Consider the following 22,649-nt stretch of genomic DNA (forward strand, 5'->3'; position numbering starts at 1 on the left):
AGCCTTCTTGACAAAGTTATGAATGCTTTATCAATGTCAATGTTAGCTAAGTTTTTTTGTTTGTTGGTTGTTATTTAGGTGACGGTGAACAGCTATCAGGTTCAGCTGCCATACTCAAGCTCAGAGGTCATCATCTACCCGGCATCATCGGAAATTACGAGGGTACGTTCTTTCAAAAAATCTCCTCACAAAGGGAAAAAAAAAAAAAAAAAAAAAAAAAAAAAACCGCAAAACTGCTACAATTGGCGTCAAATATTTTGTTTTTCAGAATATATCCGTAGCTCTCAAGTCTTAAACTTGAGGGCGAATGCTACAGCGCCCCTGGCCGAGAAAAACAATTAGGTCTGAAAAAAAAAAAAAAAGCGAAGTGTACAGGGGCAACGAACACGATGTTTCATCTGATCATTGTCCCTGATTCCATCGCATTTTTTTACGGCTAACTGTATTCTAAGCTTCGCCGTGATGTTCGCCGTAGTTGACCGTCTTCTTGTTCTGCAGGCAAGATAACTCGCAGGCTTTTTTGTTATAGTCGCTGACAGCTCAAGAAACGTAGGGAGTGACTTTATATGTTCACGCTTTGTGAATGGCTCTTGGGCGGTCTTATCGGCTAATGCCGCAGTCTGATTGGCTGCGGAGCTTTAATGAGATGCTCAGAACTCGCCACGCCCCGCGATTCGTACTTGGTCAGTGACTTTAGAGTGCAGAATCTTTGCTGTTGTTGTTGACATCCATGGTAGCGTCGTAGTTCGATTCCTTGGTTTCTACTATCAAGTTCTCAATCGAGGAAAAAGCTGCTAGAATAGACCTTTTTCGAAGGTCCATATCAAGCAACGTATGGACTCTTTTCGCAGGGGCGCAGGCATCTTGATTTGTCGTCACTTCCGGTATGGGCGAAAGCACTGTTTTGCCGTCGCCACGCCAAATGAGGACATTTAGGGTATAAGCGCCACCGCCACACATCCTCCTTTTGCCTCTCCTCCATTTTTGTACTATTTACAGATTTAAACGTTTTATAATTTTTTGTCGTCCATACCGGATACGCCTATTACGTGGCTAAGGACGAGAGTACACGAAAAGGGTCTATAGGTAGTCGCCGTTTCTCGAACACGAACCTTGTGATTGGATACGAGTCCTTCACGAACGCTGACACAAGCACCCGCACTTCAATTTTATACGACCTGAGTACGTGCTCAGCCATTGTGCCCAATATACGTGCTCAGAGTAATACCCGTGCCACACGGGCTACTCGAATGACATTTACAACGAATGACATTTGTCTGATTGGCCAATCAGCTCGCAATCTGTCGCGCGTGGAATGCGCCACGCCCGGAGTGTCGCGCGCTGATTGGCCGTCCGCTCAAATGTCATTCATTGTAAATGGCATTCGAGTTGCCCGTGTGGCAGGGGTATAAGTAGGCCAAAAAATGGTGGACTCGGATAATTCACGCAGCAGCTACTTGATGGCGTACACTTTTGAATATGATGTATTACGCATGGTTTGCATGTGGCATCATCGCCCCGTGCTGAGGGTCACTTGTGTTTCTTCATGCCGAGAAAAAAAAATTTAAAGGTGTGAAGTGTATGCTGCAGAAGGACGTACGCGATCGGCGGTATGGTCACCAGAATGGCCGCTGTCGTGATGTCAGTGCAAGCCATGCATACGCGCTTTCTCTGCCCAGGCTCAGTTTCCGAACGGCGTTGTGCTTCTCTGGGATCGGCACTCGAGGCTGCACATCGACAGTCCTCCAGGGCTCCAGGGCCAGTTCCAGGGTCTGTGCGGCACCAACAACCTGAACCAGAAGGACGACTTCTGGACGCCCACGGGCGACGTGGAGGTGGAGGTCCGGTCGTTCGCCGAAAAGTGGAAAGTGGACGACTCGTGCACGGAAGAGGAGTCCCTCGAGAAGCATCCCTGCGAAAGAGCCCCTCAGAGGGTGTCCGGAGCAAAACGGTTGTGCAAAGAACTCTACGCAGACTACTTTCGAGGTGCGTCCGCATGTCAGGATACACGTAGACAACTGCTTCTCCCTATCGTGGGTGTATTTAGGAGAGAAGCATAACTCAGAGAGCAGGACCGATGAGATGGGACAGCTCGGCAGCTTTTCTTTTGGGCCGTGCACGCCTCCGCAAAGCACATCCAAAGCCAATCACTGCTGTGGAACGGCTGTTGTTGCAGAGCGCGCATCAGCCCAGTCACTCAGTGAGGCAACGGAGATTGCGCTTTGGTGACGATATATGATGCGCGAGATATGTCATTTTTCTAAGTAATTTTCTTGAGTGTGATATGATCTGAATTTCGCTCATTCTGAGGACGGTAGACATAGGGGTCTTTCTGAGGGGGTTCCCATTCTCAAAAATAATAGGTGAGAGAGATCAAGGAGCAAAAAGGTATCAAGACGTACGCCACGAGAAAAAGGTATAGACATAACATGTTTCGTTTAATAGAGCCCTCTAAAAGCTTTATTGCAGGAGCTTGAGAGTGGAAAAGCAGGGTATGGAATATTCTTTTTTCTTTATATAAACTTCAGCAACTTCGGACACGCGTTTCCCCATCGGCCGTGTTAACAATTTTTTGTTTTCATTCTAACGAGCATTTTTTAGCGTTGCACTAATATCCATATTTCCGGTCTTTCTGCAGAGTGTCATTACCTGGTGGATCCTGAGCCGTACTACAAGATGTGTCTGCACCGTACCTGTGCGTGCGACAAGGCCCTGAAGGATTGCATATGTCCCTCTTTCGCCGACTACGCCGCCGAGTGCACGAGGAAAGGAAGGCTAACCCAGTGGCGCCAGTACATTCCTCCATGCAGTAAGACTTCCAAGGTCCAAACTACTATTAAAAAAAAAAGAGTTGCTAAAATGTTTAGCAGTTAAGACTTTTTTTTGAACAAATACTCCGAGATTCGAATTTACAGTGGCAAAAAAAAAAAAAAAAAAAATACCCACCTTCACAGAAAAAGACTACAATGTTTTATGTGAATGCTTTGCAAGTTGGCATGTCCATTAATTTTTATCTTGGTGCAAACACAAAAAAAGAATATATTGAATAAAGTTTTAAAGAAAGGGAAAACGGAAAATACCAAAACAAAAACACATGCTCCTAATATTTGCCGTAAAACGAACCATTAGAAAGATTAACTGTACAAATGGGACAATTGAACTGTAGGAATATATGTCTACAAGCACTACACCAGGTGGGGCTACCTTCCATTGCTAAAAAGTATACGCGCTACTTCTCTCGATGAACTTAATACAGCGACTGCTAAAATTCCCTTTCGAGTTGCGTGGCAACCTGAAGAAGGTTCGACGGCAGGCTTCATTTCGGCCCGCTGATTACGGAATCTAGGATCATACAAGACCTCCTAAAGTCGTTGTCACAGAAGGAAACAATGAAGTTTTTCACATTATTTTTTCGCCGCGCGAAGTAGTACATACAATATTTGGTTATCGAAGGACGAAGCTTTTGGTGTTTCAAACAAATGCCTCTTGATAAAGCAACATAAAGCTAATCTAAGATGCACCTGCACCTTAATTCAACGCGTGAAGAGGGAAATTCGTAACGTCCCGCAAGGAGCCGGGGTCGTTTCACTGCGGATCTCGTGGCGAATACGAGTGCACAGGCAACAAATCCGTGGGGCTGAATTTTCGGTGTCGACTAAAGAACGCCACCACAGGCCACGAGTACACGATTTCTGCGTCAGCGTTTGGCATGAAACTCGTGTTCTCACTGATCGAACACCAGCGTCGGCCGATCGCTGACACAGCATTCGTGTCTGTGCCCCGCGGCGGACTTCTTTGGGTGACGGCGAATATTAGGCACTACGGATATGTTACTTTAGTTAAGGACAACTTAAGAAACGCAGGGCGTAGCACTAGTCCCAAGCATCTCGTTTTCGCTCCTCCGCCCCCGACATTGCAGCATTAGCCGACAAGAACGCCAAAGAACGAATCAAGAAGCATGAGCATCATAAGCTTAGCCTTGCGTTTCTTGTACTGTCGATTACTATCGACCAACACACCGTTTACAAACAAGTCCGCGTTTGCCCACACCGGGTGTGGGCACTGCGCGGGCGCAGAAACCAGATTCGCGCGAGGCGAAGCATTTGCGCATGCTCAGTACCGATAGCAGCGCCACCGCAGTGGTGCGACATCAGAGAGTTGAGTTGGTCTATGCCGTTTTCCGGCGCTTATCACAGGCGAAAAATGCCGAGTCGCTGAGTTGTGGACGCGTGCGCCGAGTCTGATTTTCCGCGAAAGAGATCAAAATACTACCCTTCCAATCACCCCAAGGAGGTGATTGGAACGGCCTGTACGGAGAGGGACTGAGGGAGAGGAAGAGAGCGTGCGGTGGGGGGGGGGGGGGGGGGGGGGGACGTTATAATGCCGAGCTCTGATTGGAAGGATTAGTGGGTGAGCTCGATGGCTAGCCGCCTTCTAGCCTTTGGGTCTGCCCACTATCCTTCCGATCAGGACTGGGCTCTCTGACGTCACTACACGCTCTCCTCCTCTAGGCATATCCGGTATGGGCGAAGAAAAATATCAGAACGTTTCCACCTGGAAACAGTAAAAAAAAAAGTAGAGGGGAGTCAAAACGAGAATGTGTGACGGTGACGTTTTTGTCCTAAACGCCTCTATTGGCGTGGCGACGGCAAAACAATGTCTTCGCCCATACTGGAAGTGACGACAATTCAAGATGGCGGCGCCCTTGCGAAAAAGGTCTATAGAAGATGGTTCGATTGTGTCCTCCGCAGAAGTGGAGTGCTCGAAGGACATGGCGTGGAGCGAGTGCGTCCGCGAGAAGTCCTGCTTCGAGATCGCCCTCGGAGATTCCGGAAACCAGACGTGTGTGGAAGGTTGCGCTTGCGTGGCCGGCTACGAGGAAGACGGTGCGTGCGTACCCATAGATGACTGCTCGTGCCTGCATGACCATAGGCAGCATCCGGCGGGTACCACGAAGAAGATCGCTGGTCAGATGTGGTAAGTAGAAGCCTTTGGACGGATGGATGAATGAATGAATGAATACGGCTGAACCCTTTTATTCGGGCAGCGGCTTGAGTCACCTTGCAGAAACTTTTTTTTTTAAATTATCTAATCTCACATGAATTATTTTGAAGAACGTTTCGGTGCGCTTTCTCAGGAAAAGTATTCTTAATCGTCTTTTTTTTTTTTTGGAAAGCCGCTTATGTGGTTGAGGCAAGGCGCCGGTTCAAGGATTCCCAGTCGGCAAATTCCAATCCCGGCCAGGTGCCCGCAATCTGGCGGAGGGAACTCTATTGTGGGGAAGGTGCCTTATAGTCAAGATTTCGGCTGGACATTAATAAATTCTTTTGAGGTCGAAATGCATCCTCAGCTAGTCCTCCACAGGGGCGTGCAAGATGCCGTTCGTTGGCTTAGTACGCAAGAACATCCAAATATGACTTTGAATTCTCGTTCCTTCGTAGTACTTAGTATTTTTGTTCACTGTTCTAGCTACCTGTGCGCGCCAACACCTTCTTGCAAAGTAGTGTTTGCATTAACGTGCGCTGATCTGGCACTTTTTTTTAATAATGTCATATTACGTGCCAATTTGTCACGAGCATGCAGCGGCGTGTCAAAATACTGGTACCGGTTTAACATCATCAACCAGTACCCGCAGCTAGGGCTATGAGAATGATGATGAGAGGACAGCACGCCCCGCGCCGACCTTCGCACTCTCGCGGCTGCCTCACCCAGCGGCGCAGCAGTCACCAGCGAGCCAGGGATGCTTTCGCATTCTCAACTCATAAGAAATGCTTAGGTGTCCGGAATTTTCGGTAATGTCTCAGTAACGTGTTTTCTGTTTTTTTTTTCTTGTATATAGCCACGAAGTTCATTTACGACAGATCATGCTAGATCATGCTTCCCTAATGTCCGAACGAGCGTCTGCGATTTTTTTTTTAGCATAATTATTTTTGTTTTGTTTTTTAGAATGGATGCTTGGGCGAGCTGGGTATTCATAATGCAGGAAATAGCGTAAAAGTAAACTCACTTACACTAAAAATACACGTACACCAGAGCTAGAGCACTAGCGCGACGTGAGTGACCTTTTTTCTGGTGTGCGTGTATTTTCAGTGTGAGTGAGTTTATTTTTGCCGTTGCGCTATTCTCTTCGCTGATCGAATGAGGGCATTGATCCGATATTTTTTGTGTTTTGCATTCTATTTCAAGAATTATTGGGGGAGCGCCGAAACTTTTTGCACAATTTCTCGTTGCGGTTTATAGCTTTGAGGATATCTGAAGTAAGCTAGGGCAATCTGGGTTTACGTTTCTCGACATAAACAACTGTTTTTGATAGCTCAATGAAAATTTCAATTACATCAATGAACATAGAGTACATGTTTACGCTGTTTACTGAAAAAAAATGTTCCCAATCATATTTCTTATTGAGCTGATCAAATGTATTAAAGTCGAGCCCTTCGAGACGAAACCTATCCTCGAAATCTTGAACTGACTTAGAAATAGAAACACATTTACAAGCGACGAAATAATGATCAGCGAGCTTTTGTGAAATTACAGCGGAATGAGTGGAAGCATCTGAGACTCGTACAGTGACATGGTCGAGGCACGAAGAAACAAGATTGCCATTTAACACTGCTTCCCTCGTTGAACTGAGAATAGTAGGTATTATTCCATTCTCTGGAAGTAAAATAAATAATCGCAAACAGATGATTTTGAAGTCTTTGAAGTTTTTGAGGGTGCCGATATTGATATCTTCTACCATAGATAGATGTGCTTAATTAGATAGTCCTCGTAAGATTTCATTCTGCTCTTCTAAGAGGTTGGAACGGTTTGACGAGGGAGGTCTGTAGAGTGCTAGCAAGCAAACTGAGTGACAAGCACTAGAGACTTTCCGAGTGTTTAAAGATTAGACTGATGTGGGCAGTTGTCCACGAGTCTTTTATAAATACGCTAATTCTGCCTCCTCGAGTGTTTTGACGAGCGTAGAAAAAACTCACGATGAAAAACAGCGCGAAAAACACAAGAACATCGCCCGGTGGGCATTGCAGTAAGGGGGCGGGGGAGGGCGAAAGAAATTTACAAAAACAAACGTACAGCAGAACAACAACAAATAACAAGGCAAGCAGGAGAAACATGCCAATATATACTGCAATAATATAAGAAAATGAATAACAGAATGCAGAAGTCACACAAAAAATCATCTAACCGACTATAATAACATAATTTCATCAAAAAACGATTGTACATTAGGAAGTTCTGCCAGTGCGTCGGGCAGCACGTTCCTGTCATTAACTGTAAAAAAAAAAAAAATTAGATCGTCGGTTTATGTGCGAAATTCTTTTATCTTTTTTGATTACTAGTTCTAAGAGAAACGTAATGAGGTTCCAGTAGGTATCTCGACTTATCCATACCGATGCTACCGTGATAAAGATTATACATAAACTTGAGACGGAGGCACTTTCGTCTTAGTTGTAAAGGTTTCCATCCGAGTTGAAGCTTTAACCGAGAGACATTATCATGAAAATTATAGTTATTTAGCACATATCTTGCGGCCTGATTCTGAATTCTTTTGATTTGATTTATACATGTTTGCGTGTGTGGGTCCCAAAGAGTACGAGCATAGTCCGGGATTGGGAGGACGTAATATAAGTAGAGGGTTTCTTTCCAATGAGCCGACACTTTTCCGAAATTGCGACGCAAAAGATGGAGCATGCCACTGGCCTTAGAACATAATAACTTCATATGATTATTCCATCTGAAATCAGCGGTTAGGCGTACCCCGAGATATACTGCCTCAGTGCTAAGTTGCAAAGGAAGATTGTTTAGTTTAAAAACGGCAGAGACAATTTTACGTTTTCTAGTGAATCGAACGTGGACACATTTGGATACATTAAGGAACATTTTACACTTGTCACCCACTCTGTGATCTTATTTAAATCACCCTGTAGGGCCTGGACGTCGTCGTCATCGGTCACTTCTCTGTATAAAACGCAATCGACAGCATGCAGCCTTCTATTCGATGAAATTCCGTGCGTGATATTATTAATGAAAATTAGAAAAGGGAGGGGGCCTAAAACAGAGCCTTGTGGTACACCTGACATTACATCTACATATGATGAATGAAATCCATTCATGATGACGCGCTGTTACCTAGCATTACGATCATTTGCTATCCATTGCAAAACTTTTACATCGATGTTTAGGCTATGTAATTTATGAAGCAAGAGCGAGTGATTAACTACGTCAAAAGCTTTCCTGAAATCTAGAAAAATACAATCAGTTTGGCAGCATCTATCAAACGCACAAGCAAGGTCGTGGTAAAATTCTAGGAGCGGAGTGTTACATGATAACCCTGTGCGGAAACCGCGTTGAGCTGAGGAGAAGTAATTGTTGATATTTAAGTGACTAATAAGGTTAGAATAAATTATATGTTCCATTATTTTACAACATTCACTCGTTAGGGAAATCGGCCTATAGTGTTCGACACCATTTTTTTTACCGTTCTTGTGTGTTGGGACTACATTACCAAACTTCCAATCAGCAGGTAGACGTCCACTCTCTAGCGACATCGTAAATAATATTAATAAGTGTGATGCTATAATATCGGCGCAAGATTTCAATACGATATTTGCAATTCCATCCGGCCCAGGTGCTTATCCTAGTTTTATATTGCCTAGTAATCTTCTTATGCCATTGTGATCGAATGCGAGTTCGTTCATTTTACCGCTAACTTTGTCAACCATCGGCGGAAGTGATAAAGGTGCGAAAGTAGAAAACACAGACTTTAAGTATTTATTTAAAGCGGCCCAACTATCCATTCTTGTGAGAAAAAACTCCGAAATCCTAATAGGTTAAATTATGACAAACGATCCGCAGTGGAATTTATTTCAGTCAAAACAAAAGCCTCAATTTGGTCACGTATTTTATCAACGATTCCTTTAAAATCGTCCAAGTATTTTCATATATTGCGAATTTTAACGTGTAAAACTGTGAGTCAAAAGAAGTGGAAAACGAGTCGTTCAGCGAGAGAAAATTAGCGTACTGTAAAAAAGTAGCCATTATCATTACGCAGTTAGTTGCAGGTCACTTCGTTGCAGAATCTGTTCTAAAAGACCGCTTAGTTTCTTTCTATTTATTTATTTTATTTATTTATTTGCCCTAAGGGCCCTTACGGGCATTACATGTAAGAGGGGGGGGGGGGGGGGGCGACGGTACAAAATTTTAGATTGTCACAAAGTAGCGTAGATTCGCACGTTCTTCATCCAAACAAATGTGTAATCATTCTTCTTTCCAGAGCGAGCCAGCAAGAAAAGTTCCGTTTGTCTGAGTTAGGTTGTCGTTGAAATATAGTATTTCGGGTGAACTCTCACAAGACAATGACTTAAGTTTGCCACGCGCTTGAACGCACCGATCTTTAGCGGTGATGGATACAAACTTCACCAGAATAAGGAGCATTCACTGGGCGCCATATTTGTGGGTGATGTCCAGAGCGCAAGCTCTGAACGAGCCCACATTAATAGGCTGCTAAGACCGGCAATCTTGAGGGTGCGGAATGCACGTTACAAAAGAACTGTGAAAGCTCGTCATCAGCACGCGCTCAGCAGTTGTGCACACAGCTATGGCCGCCAGTGAATACTTCCTACATGTAGCCCCGTGCGCGACCGAAAGCGTCGCTGTGGTCGGCCGTCCACGATTGGCCGAACGCTGACTATGACGTAGGAAAGGGGATTTATCATCGACGGAAATAAGTGGAATGAAAGAACTTTAATTTTGACGGTGTTGGCAGTGTTGCTTTAAGAGCTCAATGATTTCAAGCTTCCACCATGCTATTTACGAACACCATCGAACTTGTTGTTAGCAAGGTAAGGACGTAAGAAGGGGGAACCATAGGAGGGCGCCACCAAAACATCTCGCCGCTAATAGCTGTGTGCGCGAATACTGAGCGCGTGCTGATGGCGAGCTTCCACGGCTCTTTTGCAACGTGCATTCCGCACCCTCAAGATTGCCGGTCTTAGCAGCCTATTGATGTGAGCTGGTTCTGAGCATGCGCTCTAAACTGTACTCACAAATGTGGCGTACAGTGAATACTCCCTATAGGGAGTATTCACTGGACGCCATATTTGTGGTGCTGTTCAGAGCGCATGCTCAGAACGAGCTCATATCAATAGGCTGCTTAGACCGGCACTCTTGATGGTGCGAAATGCACATTGCAAAAGAACTATGGAAGCTCGCCATCAGCACGCACTCAGCATTCGCGCACACAGCTATGGCCGCCAGTGAATACTCCCTATAGGTGTGGCTCGCTTGCCTGATAATCTGTGAACCGATACGACATCAGATGGAGTATGCATGTCCCATGATTGCGAGCTTGTACGCCAGCCTCAGTAAGACAGGAAGGAACAAGAGCTTCGCCAGGTTTGTCTTTCAATCCCCGAGTTTATATATTTTGGAGGCGACCACGTTGGTCTGCTTCATTCATCAGATATTGGAGGTTTTGGATTGTATAAGCCTGTTCGCAAACCGTGTCTTTCAAGGCTCCCATACCCGCACGCAGATCCTTGATGTACGTTTCATGGGCAGACGCTGTGGCCAAAAGGCTCTCATACTTCTGCCCTAAGGAAGTAATCGAGGCTGACATCTTTTCAACAGAAGCCTTCGTTAGATCTATGGAAGGCTTCAGAAGCAAAAGATCATTTACTTTGCCGGGAAGCTCCAGCAGTGATTCGACGCTAGTCTTAAGTGAAAATAAAGCGTCTAGCTTTTGATTGATTCCAACGATCTGCGTTCCGAAGATGGTGGAATCGGCTGTCAAAATTGGGTAAAAGCAAAGCCCCTTTATCCTAGGAAAAGTGGTGCCATTTATTGTTGTCAAAATGCTCGAGACACGTGCCGCGCGCCACTTCTTCGAAGTACATGGCGTCTGAAATCTAGCTCAGTGCTGCGCTGGGCCACCATGATCTTCCCAAGGGCTGCGCGTTGCACGTGCCTTGCGCATCGACGCACCTTGCGCTACTTTTGAAACATGAAGGGGCTTTAGGTAAGAGCTCACGCCAGTGCCTTCTAAATCAGAATGATTTCCCTTAGATCGGCAAGCTTTGTATCTCCAATTCTCTTTTTTTCTCAGATGTCATATAGCGTTAAACGTAAACTCGGCAATGCCGGAGCAGGCTTTTCCTAGATGGTAGTCATGCCCGCAGGTTGAGCACTTCCTCTGACGTCAGGCAATATGACTTTTGAACAAGTATCACAAACAATAGACATGTTTGCAAATTAAAAGGACAGCAAAATGAGAATCAAACGAAACGAAACCACAAAGCAAGCCACACAAAGTTAAGTCGTGTATCGGCGACAGCTTGGGAAGGTCACCGGGATTAGAGAATCTATTCAAAGTGGGTTGGTTATCGAGTACCAGCAAGGAATGGAAGGCCGCTGAAGAATCCAAAGCTGTTGTTGAGCCAGGCTGCAATTAGTCGTTGGACTTCAAAGGCAGGTAATATGATGGTCGAGGCCACAGTTGTGGCCTTCAAATATATGAGCCAGCAGCCACGGTTGGGGCCACAGCTAGTTGTTTTCCTCTAATCGGTGGACCAGACAACCACTCTTTGAGGTCTCACCTTGTGCCAGTAAATAAACAGTCTAGAAGCCTCAATACTCCCTTCCACAAGCAAATTACGAGTAATAGGAAGAGGGTATGATGATAAATTACACAGAGCGATGAAAACAAATGGAAGACAGGAATAGTTTTATTCCTGTGTTTGACGAGTACGCTATAAAATATGCCTGCTCGACCTTTACGCGAAGCATGCACAAAACATATCGCTGCAATTTACGCATGAACATTGAGCATGACGTTCTGTACTCTCATCGTCTCTCCGCAGATCGTGTTTTCGAGTCACTCATTATTCTATGCATCCATCGCTGTAATGTATCACAGCACGGCACGTAACAAAACAAAAATAAGAATTATTTGTTAATTCATTTTCATGAGTGTGTCCTTGAAGCGTAATAATAATAATAGTATTAACAATCACCACCACCACCATTTGCACTAACACCAACACCATCATCACCACCACAACCACTGTCACCATCATCATCATCATCATCATCATCATTATCTGCGAGAGCGGTCGGTCTTTTCGATGCTTTAAGCAGAAACCAAATTATCTAATGCCCGTCTACAGCCATCAGCCGGTTCGAAACTCAAGAAAAGGCCAGGAAACTTGACGGGAACGGTCCTAAAGCCAAATCAGGTCACCAGCGTTTTTATTGGATCTAGTTACCGGGCAGGCTTCCGCAGCAACTAAAGTCCCGGCTTTCGCTTTCGCTTCAGTCCAGCGCCAGCTCATCTAGCGCAACATTTTTCACGGTAAGCTGAAAGACGTTTCTCTTCTATCTTCGCGAACCTTCTGACCCAGTGCAAGAGGGCTGCAGTGAGCACCTTTCAAAACATCATGAAAGTGACAATCAACTGGCAGACCACCGGACCAAGCACGGGCTCCATCTTGAATATCTCGCCTGCTTAATTTTAAATGAAGCTTCCATCGACTTTCGGATCGTCCGAGCTCTGCGAACTTTCCCCAACAACCCCAGCATTCGTCGGATTGAGTCAAACTGTACGACATTGTGCGGCGTCATATGAACTAAAGTCACTGGATCCTGGGAAAGTAGCGCCATTGCCTTCCCTACCTGCTAGCCGGGCACAAACGGATACTAACATACACACGACCCAAACCTCGCAAGGCGATTGGCTAATTGGTCTAGGTTGCCATGGAAATCGCCATCTTGGTCCATTTAAATCTTCGAATCCTGCAGGGGGTCGTTCTAAACCAGTCGCACCAAGATCACCATGGAGCATCATCGTACTGAAAGCGTTCCCCACCAATTTAAGAGTCTTTGGCACTTCGTATGCGATCAACTTATTAATCATGCATATCTCCATGGATCTCTTACTATTGTATTGTTCATCTTGCCTATTTTAAGACAGTAAACTTATTTTTCAGTGCCTCCAAGCACCGGCCCAGCATGTGGTGGTGGTACGAAGATGTGCTCTTGTTTCGCCGGTGTGTGGATAGCAAACTCTCGGTATACAATAAACGCCTCCATAAAGCTACCCGTCACCAGCGAATTTAGATCGGCTCACCAAGATCGAAGTGGTCAAAGAGAAATTTCTCATTTCACGGACCAAGATGGCGACCACACGGGGAGCTTGGCGTTACTTTCCCAGGATCCAGTGACTTTAATATGAACAAGGATCGGCTGTCTCTTCTCGCTGGCAGCCAGCTCAATCTTTTTGTCATCAAGCCCACGCTAGAGCCGGCTGATTTTCGTTGGTGGCCACGTGTACTCCAGTAACGGTACTCTAATTTTGCGGGTGAGCCTGGAAGGTTCTTTCTCGCTTGCTTTTAGTTTGATTCTTTTTTTTTTTCTCCGCTTCTATCATCAACTACTTCGTCGTAAAGTAAACACTATGGCAGGGCTTGAGTTTTGTGCTCGATGCTCCGATTCGGTGCCAAAACACGGTCGCTTTATGAAATGTGCGGACTGCGCGCTGTCCTACCATTTAGGAAAGAAATGTTCCGGTTTCTCGGAAGGCACGTTCAAAGGGATGTTTTCCGCATAACACGAGAAATGGCGCTATCCCGGATGCTGGGGAGGATTGTCTTAATCAGACCTTGAAGGCGATCTTACTCCATCGTCTCAAGTGGATCCCATTGCCCTTTTGGCAGAGCTATCGACGGTGAACAAAAGCTTGACCTTTTGCTTGCGTGGAAGGACACTGTTGATTCCCTTCACGAACTGCACCCGAAGGTCGACGCTTTATTATTAACGAAACAGAATGCGCGACTTTGTCAATACGATGCAGGAGTCATTTAGCTTTGTCTCGTCACAGTATGACTCCTGTATGACCTCAATTAAATCTCAGGCCACAATAATCAAAGGACTACAAGCTTAAACATGATCCTTGCAATTTATTGTGTCTGAGCAGGCGCGTGAAATCCAACAGCTAAAAACAAACCAGAACAACATAGAGCAGTCAAATCGTCTCTCCAACTTAGAGATGCATGGCATTCTATTTTCGCCCCAGGATAACATTGTGGATCTTCTGGCAGGGCTCGCACAACAAGTCAGCATTGAGGGTTTTCATCCTGCACATATCGTTGCTCCGCATCACCTACCGGTTAAATCTGGTGCAGTGCCACCCGTCCTAAACAGATTCTCGTGTGTGTCCATTAGGAGCACTGGATGGGTTACCGGGGACACCTGGGTTACTTACCTCGTGTTGATTCCCATCCCCGAATGTATTTTAACGTAAATCTCACAGATTTCAGTAGGAAGCTATTTTGGATGCCCCGAACCGGAGGGAAGGAAAAGAATTTTAAGTTTGCATAGGTCCGACCCGGAAAAATGTACGTCAGTAGAACAAAGCCAGAACTCTCCCCTCCTCTGCGTCACTGACACTGGTGCACTGGGTCAAATAACTTAGACATCGATGAGTAGCTTGTCACAACTTGTTACTCGATTCCAGATTGGGATTCATTTAATCATATTTTAGGTCCAATTTTTAATCATTCTTTAACAATTATTTATGTAAATATTAGAAGCTTAAGAAAGCATTGAGAGCAGTTCCGAACTGTCGTAAACAACTTTGATTCAGCAGCAGATATTTTTGTTCTTACCGAGATTGATGTGTCAGCTTTTCAGTGTAATCGTTTATCTTGAATGGGTATAATGAATTTTTTTACGCGCGTGATAATCGTAGGATAATCGATAATCGTATTGTCATATATGTTCAGGACAAATGGCTGCCGTCGAGATGAAGTGTGTCTTTTCAGCATGCAAAATCAATCGCCATCAAAGTTTCGTACTGAACATTCTCTTTAGTCTTGCTGGCATTGTACAGGCCACTTTCGGAAAACCCCTCGCTTTTTCTAGCAGAACTTGACATTGTCCTCAAAGAGTGGCGGTCAGGAGGGCCATTTTGTTTAGTAGGAGACCTGAATATTGACACATTGAAGCCTAACAAATCTACAGTTTGTGACTATTTAAGTTTACTGTCGGACTATGGAACTGAAAATACCATTATGCATCGATATGCATCGATCACATTCATCATTCATCAAAAGCTTTCGAATCACTACTTAGTAGGTTGTCACCTGTAACACCAAGTTGCTCAACAGAAATATAGTACAAGAAACCGCGCATGTGTAATTATAACCGATACTATTCAATTTGACGCTTTAGTCGAACCCTTCAACTGGAATGACTTCCTGCAATCCACACAACCTTGTAATATATACCCTGATTTTGTTGCAATTTTTTCAGTTTTTTAATAAGGCCTCCCAGAAAGTATTCAATTTCAAACAACGATCGATTAAGCCTTGGCTTGACATCAATATCATGAGAGCCATTAAGGTTAAAGAGGAGTTATGAATACGCTCTCGTCGCGCTCTTAATAATTTGGAGCTAAGAGCAGAATTCTGTTACGCGAGAAACAAAGTGAATGTGATGATCGATCCTCAAAGCGTCGTTACTTCCAGAAAAATTGTTTTTGAGACGAGTTCCAATCCACAGGAAACCTGGAACTTAATAAACGCATTTCGAGTGCGGGCATCTAGGCAGCCCATAATTGTCCCTACAGAGGCATTTCGGTTCGGACTTGCGGTCAACTTTTAATGACTTTGACAAGATCTTTACGGCATCATCGGAAATCGCCAGAGATTTTAGAGTGATATCAATTGTTTCTAGTCATGCTGACAAAATATCTCCATTGTTTCTTTGCCCCCCATCGATGAACACACATTGTGATCAATTTTATTCGGTATCAAGCGGAAAAAGTCTCCAAGTATCGATGGGATACGAGTTGGAAACCTCTGCCGAAATTTTCAGATTATCAAAAGCGTCATTCTTATCATGATAAATGGTGTCTTGTCGTTTTGAAACATTCCCGCTGCGTTGAAAACCGCACTCCTAAAATCTCTTTGCGAGGGAGGAACACCAAGTCGGCTGGACTGCTGTCGTCCCATCTCAATCATGCCGTGCATTGGCGAGATATTGGAAAAACACATGTCCAATATAATGACTAGTTTCGTCGACACCTCTGAAATTCTATCAGAGAGCCAATACGGTTTTGTAGCTGGATGAGGCACTCAGTCCCTGCTTAAGGATTTCACCGATCTCATACACACTGCATTTGATAGAAACCTATTTACGTGTGCCCCTTTTCTAGATGTTGCTAAAGCGTTTGATACGGTCAGCCATGAGTTGCTTCTTCAGAAACTTTATAACTTTGGCTTCCGCGGTCCATTTTTTGGTTTACTGGAAAACTTCTTTTTTCATCGCACTCAAATTGTAAGCGTTTGAAATTTTAAAAGTTCGCGCGTAATCATAAAAGCGGGAGTTCCCCAGAGATCTGTTCTGGCACCCCTACTTTTTTAATTTGTATGTGAACGACATCTCAATCAGAGTTTCCAACTGCAGAATATTTCAGTATGCAGACGATACTGTCGTCATCTCTCGTCATCTGAATGATGACGAAGCATTACGCGACGCAGTTAATGGACTGGTTCGAGGAAAATCTAATTAGAATTAACATGTCCAAGACACAATTTGTCAGCTGTAGAAATCCACTAAAGAAATTGAATCATCGCTCGTCGGTTGTCCTACAAAAATCAAACTGCCGTAACTGTAAATGTCTTCATTTGGAGTGTGTTGATAATGTGAAGTATTTGTGCATACGTTTCGACTCACATATGTCCTGGAACACGCAGCTCTCACACATAAGTAACAAACTTCAAAGTGTTAGTTGTTAACTCTTCAATCAAAAGTTGTTTATTCTATTTACTGTCAGAAAGTCAATCGCGGTTGCTTTAGGATACAGCATACTTATGTACGGCATCACATTGTTCCCTAATTGTCCATGAACTATGGCAAGATAAGATGAATCGTATTCTAAAAGGTTTATTGAAAAGCGTTGGATACCAAATGAATTTCACATCTGACATAGAAGTCTTTGAAACTCTACAACTACCAACTTTTCATTCTCTATTTCTTCAATGCGTTGTGCTTCGCCACTTCTGAAACGATGACTTTAAGCGTCCCTTATTTCTCAAAGGACTTTTCGCCACGCTGCTCGTTTTGAAACCCCTCGATTCTTCACGCGTTACGGTAAGAGAGTTCGCTCATGTTACGTTCCTCTCGTTTTCAAGAAGCTTCTAGAGCGTATTCTCAAGTCTACAACGAGAAGAAATTTGAAGAAAATGTTAAATAATTTCAATTAACATTGCATTAATTATAATATTTCTCAACGTGATCGACACGTTTTATTTTTTTCGACAAATCATTTTACGGAAATGCGATTGTTCTTTTTCAATAATATTTATACGCTCTACGACATTTCTTCCGGTCAACTTCAGCCTATTTTTGTGTGTGTGTGTGTGTGCGTGTGTGTATGTGTGTGTGTGCGTGCGCGCGCGCGCGCGCGCGTGTGTGTGTGTGTGTGTGTGCGTGTGCGTGCGTGTGTGTGTGTGTGTGTTTCTGGGTGTTTTCCGGCTCTTCTTTAAGCTGCAATCACTGCCCAGGCAACGACTTGAAACTGTTTTACTGCGAATTAATGGTACAACAATAATGGAATTTGTGTGTTATGTGTGTGTAGGTACCCATGTGGGCAAGCAATAGTATGTTGCAAGCAAGCGACATTGTAAACATTTTAATAGACAACTTAATTGGCATACTGGGTCTAGGTGCATAAGCCCATGCAGGCTTTGTCCAGTCCCGCAAATTAAATTTCCTAAACCTACACCCCGTCACCAATAAAAAATTAATATTATTATCATTATTTTTTTTTAGAAATGAGGCGAAGCGTCCAATCAGTTTTAGGAAAAAAAAAAAGGAAAGCCATTGGATAACCTCAGATATTATTAAAGGAATCGAATACAAAGACCTGTTGTGGAGACGATTCAAGCGTGCCCCGAACAAGAGCACGCTCCACCTCGAATTGAAGATGGAAAGAAATAAAGTATGTGCGCTGATACGCGCTTCAAAACGGCGCTACTTTAGAGGACAGTTTGACAAAGCCGCAAATAACCCCAAACAGACGTGGTCCATCGTCAACCAACTGCGTGGGAAAACTACACATCCAGGGTCTCCCTTGCAGTACTTTAAAGACGATTCCCAGCTAGTTGCAAATTCATTCAACAATTATTTTGCAAGCACATCACGAGTAACATCTGAGGCTTCTCTCTGCGTTTGCAGCCTAAATAATTCAATTTGTGTATCAGCACTTTTACCAACCATCACCGATGTTGACCTTCATTCTCTGGTGTTTAGCTTCAAAGAAACGAAACGAAACGGAATTGATGGCATATCGATCAGAATTCTACGACGAAATTTTGCGGCTTTAACCACTGTTCTTTTATTCATGCTAAACGATTTCATAGCGACCGGTGTAATTCCAAGAACCTTAAAAACAGCACTTGTTAAACCTTTTTTCAAAAAGGGTCAAAAAGACAAATATGAAAACCGTCGGCCAATCTCCATATTGTCTGTCATAGGTCAGCTTCTGGAAAAGCACTTGCTAATAACTATGTCAGGATTCCTCAACAAGTTCTCAGTAATTTCACCGAGACCATTCGGTTTTGTACAAAGCCTTGGAACTAATTCACTATCAGAAGAATTTTCCGACCTCCTCCATTCTGCTTTTGACAAGAATCTATACAGTTGCGCCCTATTTTTAGATATTTCTAAAGCTTTTGATTCGGTCGACCACAGAATGTTGCTTCAGAAATTGCACAAGCTGGGATTTCGTGTCAACTTTCACAAACTTCTTACAAATTATCTCTCTAATCGCTCCCACGTTGTTGCTCTGGGAGGTCTAAACATGAGCACACAAGTGTTTCTGACGTGTGGCGTTCCACAAGGATCCATAATCTCCCCCTTATTGTTTAATATTTATGTGAATGATCTTGCAGAAAACATCTTAAATTGTCCTATATTTCAATATGCGGATGATACAGTTTTAGTTGCGTGTCACACCAACTACACACCAGCCATACAAATACTACAACAAGCTGTTTTCACTGCTATGAGCTGGTTTCGTGACAACCGTATCAAAGTTAACGCATCAAAAACTAGTTCAGTATGCTTTAGAAATCCTTTAAAACAAACTGTGACAAGCATTCCTTTGTTCATTCATACCTCTGACTCTGCTTCTTCTTCCTGTACGGCGGTTTCTTATGTCAATTCAGTTAAATACCTGGAGGTTGATTTTGACAGCGACCTTGCTTGGAAAACTTACCTGTCCTATATTTGTAGCAAACTCAGAAGTACTGTCTGGCTTTTGTACACCATTAGACATCTTGCCCTAATCAGTGTGCGCAGAGCTATTGCCAGAAGTCTTGCATACGGCGTTTTAAGATATAGAATTACTATTCTCGTCAATTGCCCCATAAGATGGTTACTGAAGAGCGTGGCGTGTAACTGTGATTTGACAGAATGCGGAAGAATCTTTGAGTATCTTGGTTTACCTTCCCTCCAAAAGTTGTTCGTGAATTCAGTAATTTTGCGCCACTTTTTGATGGATGATTAAAAACAAAACAAAACAAAAAAAACATTCATCTCCTTTCGAGTTCTAAGAGGTAGTCCTCGCTATGTTGTACCTCGTTCTTATACTCCCTACGGACAAGTTACTCGTGATATTTATGTCCCGAAAATATTTAATTTGCTTCCTGATGACATTTTTACGCTTACTTCAAAAAAACAACTAAAAAAATTCCTTATTCATTGGACTCTACCTTAAGTACTCGTTAATGTTTCCTTACCTTTTTTTGACAACCTTGTCAGAACCCTTTTATTTTACCTGTATATATCTCTAGAGTGTTTCTACCGGTCCACCGTGTTTGACTATCTCTGTCCGTGGCATGTATATATCTTTATGTATACTTTGTGTGTATCTCTATATGTACCTGTACACATGTCTCTAATTTTTCTACGGTCCACTGTGATTTACTCTCTCTATCCGTGCCATGTAAAAAGTGACTGACTGCCGCCACCTCCCCTCCGCCCCCCCCCCCCCCCCCCCCTCCACCACCCCGGATAACTATGATTGTTTATCGGTGTTAGTTTGTTAACTAGATGTGGGCCATGTCCCACAAGCCTACTTTGGCTTTGATGGGCCCGAAAATATCGAAAACAAACATGGAAGCGGAATAAATATTATTATTATTATTATTAATGTGTGTATGTGCCACATATGTATGTTTTATTTTAGTAAGTGTTTGAATATGTCGGTGTGCCAGCACCAAGACCTTATGGTTGTTCCTGGGCACCAAATAGAATAATGATTTATTATTATTATTATTATTATTATTATTATTATTATTATTATTATTATTATCATTGCAGCTCAAGGATACACGAAAACAAAAAGATAAATAATTAATATTTTTGTTTTGTTATGTGCCGCGCTAGGATACATCACGGTGATGGATGTATCGAATAGTGAGTGACTCGAAAACGCGAACTGCGAAGAGATACTGAGAATACAATGCGTCATGCTCAGTATTCACGCGTAAATTGCAATAATATGTTTTGTGCATGCTTCGCGTGAAGGTAGACGAGTAGGCATATTTTAGAGCGTATCCGTCAAGACAGGAATGAAATGACCTTACGAATATTTCAGTTATTTCGCTTACCACTCTCTACATAAGTCTAATTCCGAAAATGTCATCTCTCTATGCGTTGCTACAACGCGCAACGGATGCGCGTCGAAGAGTATCTCACAATAAAAACAAGTTTTTGTTTATTTATTCTTTTTATTTTATGATACTACATCTCCTAGTGCAGATATTGTAGGGGTGGCAATGATGATTCAATAACACGGGCAATGAATATAAGAAAAGAAGTAATAGTGCCATATAGTATGAAACAGCTTGGGTTAAACATCCTCGTGCATTTTTAGAAAAACTCCTATAGGTTCCACTATACCACTGCTACGTATACGGAAAGAGGCATTTGCACAATACAGTCCGCGAAACACACCGAGAGAACATTTATGAATAATGACGAGAAAGTTCACGTGAAAACGATGCATAATCGGTTATGGTAACAATGCCATTGTTGCAAGCTCAGGAGCACCGCTTCGCCTTTGGTTGCAGCGAGTGTGACAACGGAGAGTGGGAATGTTCCGACGAGGACGGCGACCACGACTCGGCGCCTCCGACGTTCGACGTGGACGGGACTTCGTCAGAACGCTGCCCGCACGACGAGAACGCGGAGTACACGAGCTGTCTGGACGGATGCCCGCGCACCTGCGACAACATCAACGCCGAGACGACCTGCGACACCGTGAGCTGCACACCTGGATGTCGGTAAGGACGACGCTTTGCTGACTCTGAACGTTGCTGTCCAAATAAATCCGACCATCGCCCGAAGTTTGCTAACGAGGTGTGTTGGATATTTCCGCGAACAGCACGAGTCAATAATGTTGTAGAGATTAAATCAAATAACTATCAAACTCACTCGGGAAGTTCTGGAAAAAAGAAACGTCTGCGGTCTTCTCATTTGTGTCCCACAAATGAGAAGTCGCGGGTTCGTGACCCAACAGATGGCAATTTGCGTTTCTTGACTTTTTCCTCTAAAATTGTAACTTTTATGATTGGTTTGCAACGTTAGGTCCATTTATGTATTACCGTATTACCTCTACTGGCATAAGTGTGTTTTAGTCTGATAGGTGAATACACCATTTTCCCCAGTTGCAAGAGCGGATTTGTGCTGGAGAAAGCTACAAACAGTTGCATTTCCGAGAGCCAGTGCGGGTGCAAGCACGGAGGGAAAACCTACCAGGTGGGCACCGAGATACGGAGGGACTGCAACAAATGGTGAGAACGTCATCCCTTACCATCAGGAACCGTATCGTTATCTTAGATAGTGAAGAGGGGAAAGAGAGATGTTGAAAAAGTCGCACGAACGCAGACGTATGTATGCATTTTGATGGCGGGTATTGTCCGCAGTGAATACTTTCACCGTAAAAGTTTCACAAGTGAAAACCGCACCCTAGCTGCGGACACGGGTGTTTTAGCAGTGTGATATAGCTAATTACCTCGAGCTATACCGACCGATAAAAACAGTTTGTGGTTGTTTTCACAACAACTTGGAAATAGGTTGCATGTATACAGTGGCAATGTTGGACGCGAAAGGTACCGTCAAGGTTGCAACCCTACAGAGGCCGCAGATCCCACTCCCGCATGTTCTCTAAAGTCGGTTGTCAAACAGGCTAACAACGACACCTATGAGTTTGTTAGAACAGACTATTGAAAACTAAACCAGCTTCGACTTGGCGAAGGCGGACAGAAAATATATATAGTATTGATATTGATGTAGAATCCGTTTGGAAACAACCACCTAGATTGACCGTACATGCTATTAGTTCGTGAACCAAAAAAAAAAAAAAAGTTGAATATCACAATAAAAAGAGGCTCATCCAATTCTCATGTCACGAGTATTTCTCTCGTGTCCAATTTACTGTGACTAGGGGAAGAAAAAAGAAACGGACTGATCCCAACACAAAATCTCGGAACCTTGTTTTGTATAAAGGCCTGTTCACACATGCAGCGGAGCGCTACAAGCATAGCGCTGACCTCGGGCTAAGCGCGTGCTGACAGGAGTGTTCACCA

General features: G+C 43.7%; 1 protein-coding gene across 1 annotated transcript in view; it reads left to right on the plus strand.

The window, feature by feature from the left end:
- The window catches only part of LOC8052190 (hemocytin), a 166,826-nt gene that overhangs the window by 19,807 nt on the left and 124,370 nt on the right, over positions 1-22,649 (plus strand). Inside the window, exons 11-16 of the mRNA XM_042294055.1 lie at positions 79-162; positions 1,680-1,986; positions 2,639-2,809; positions 4,752-4,977; positions 21,132-21,344; positions 21,729-21,854. Of these exons, the coding sequence (XP_042149989.1) occupies positions 79-162; positions 1,680-1,986; positions 2,639-2,809; positions 4,752-4,977; positions 21,132-21,344; positions 21,729-21,854 (1,127 nt within the window). The remainder of the gene's footprint in view (positions 1-78; positions 163-1,679; positions 1,987-2,638; positions 2,810-4,751; positions 4,978-21,131; positions 21,345-21,728; positions 21,855-22,649) is intronic.

Source organism: Ixodes scapularis, unplaced genomic scaffold (genome assembly GCF_016920785.2).
Source record: "Ixodes scapularis isolate PalLabHiFi unplaced genomic scaffold, ASM1692078v2 PGA_scaffold5__190_contigs__length_132052651, whole genome shotgun sequence".
In the NCBI taxonomy this organism is placed as follows: Eukaryota; Metazoa; Arthropoda; class Arachnida; order Ixodida; family Ixodidae; genus Ixodes; species Ixodes scapularis.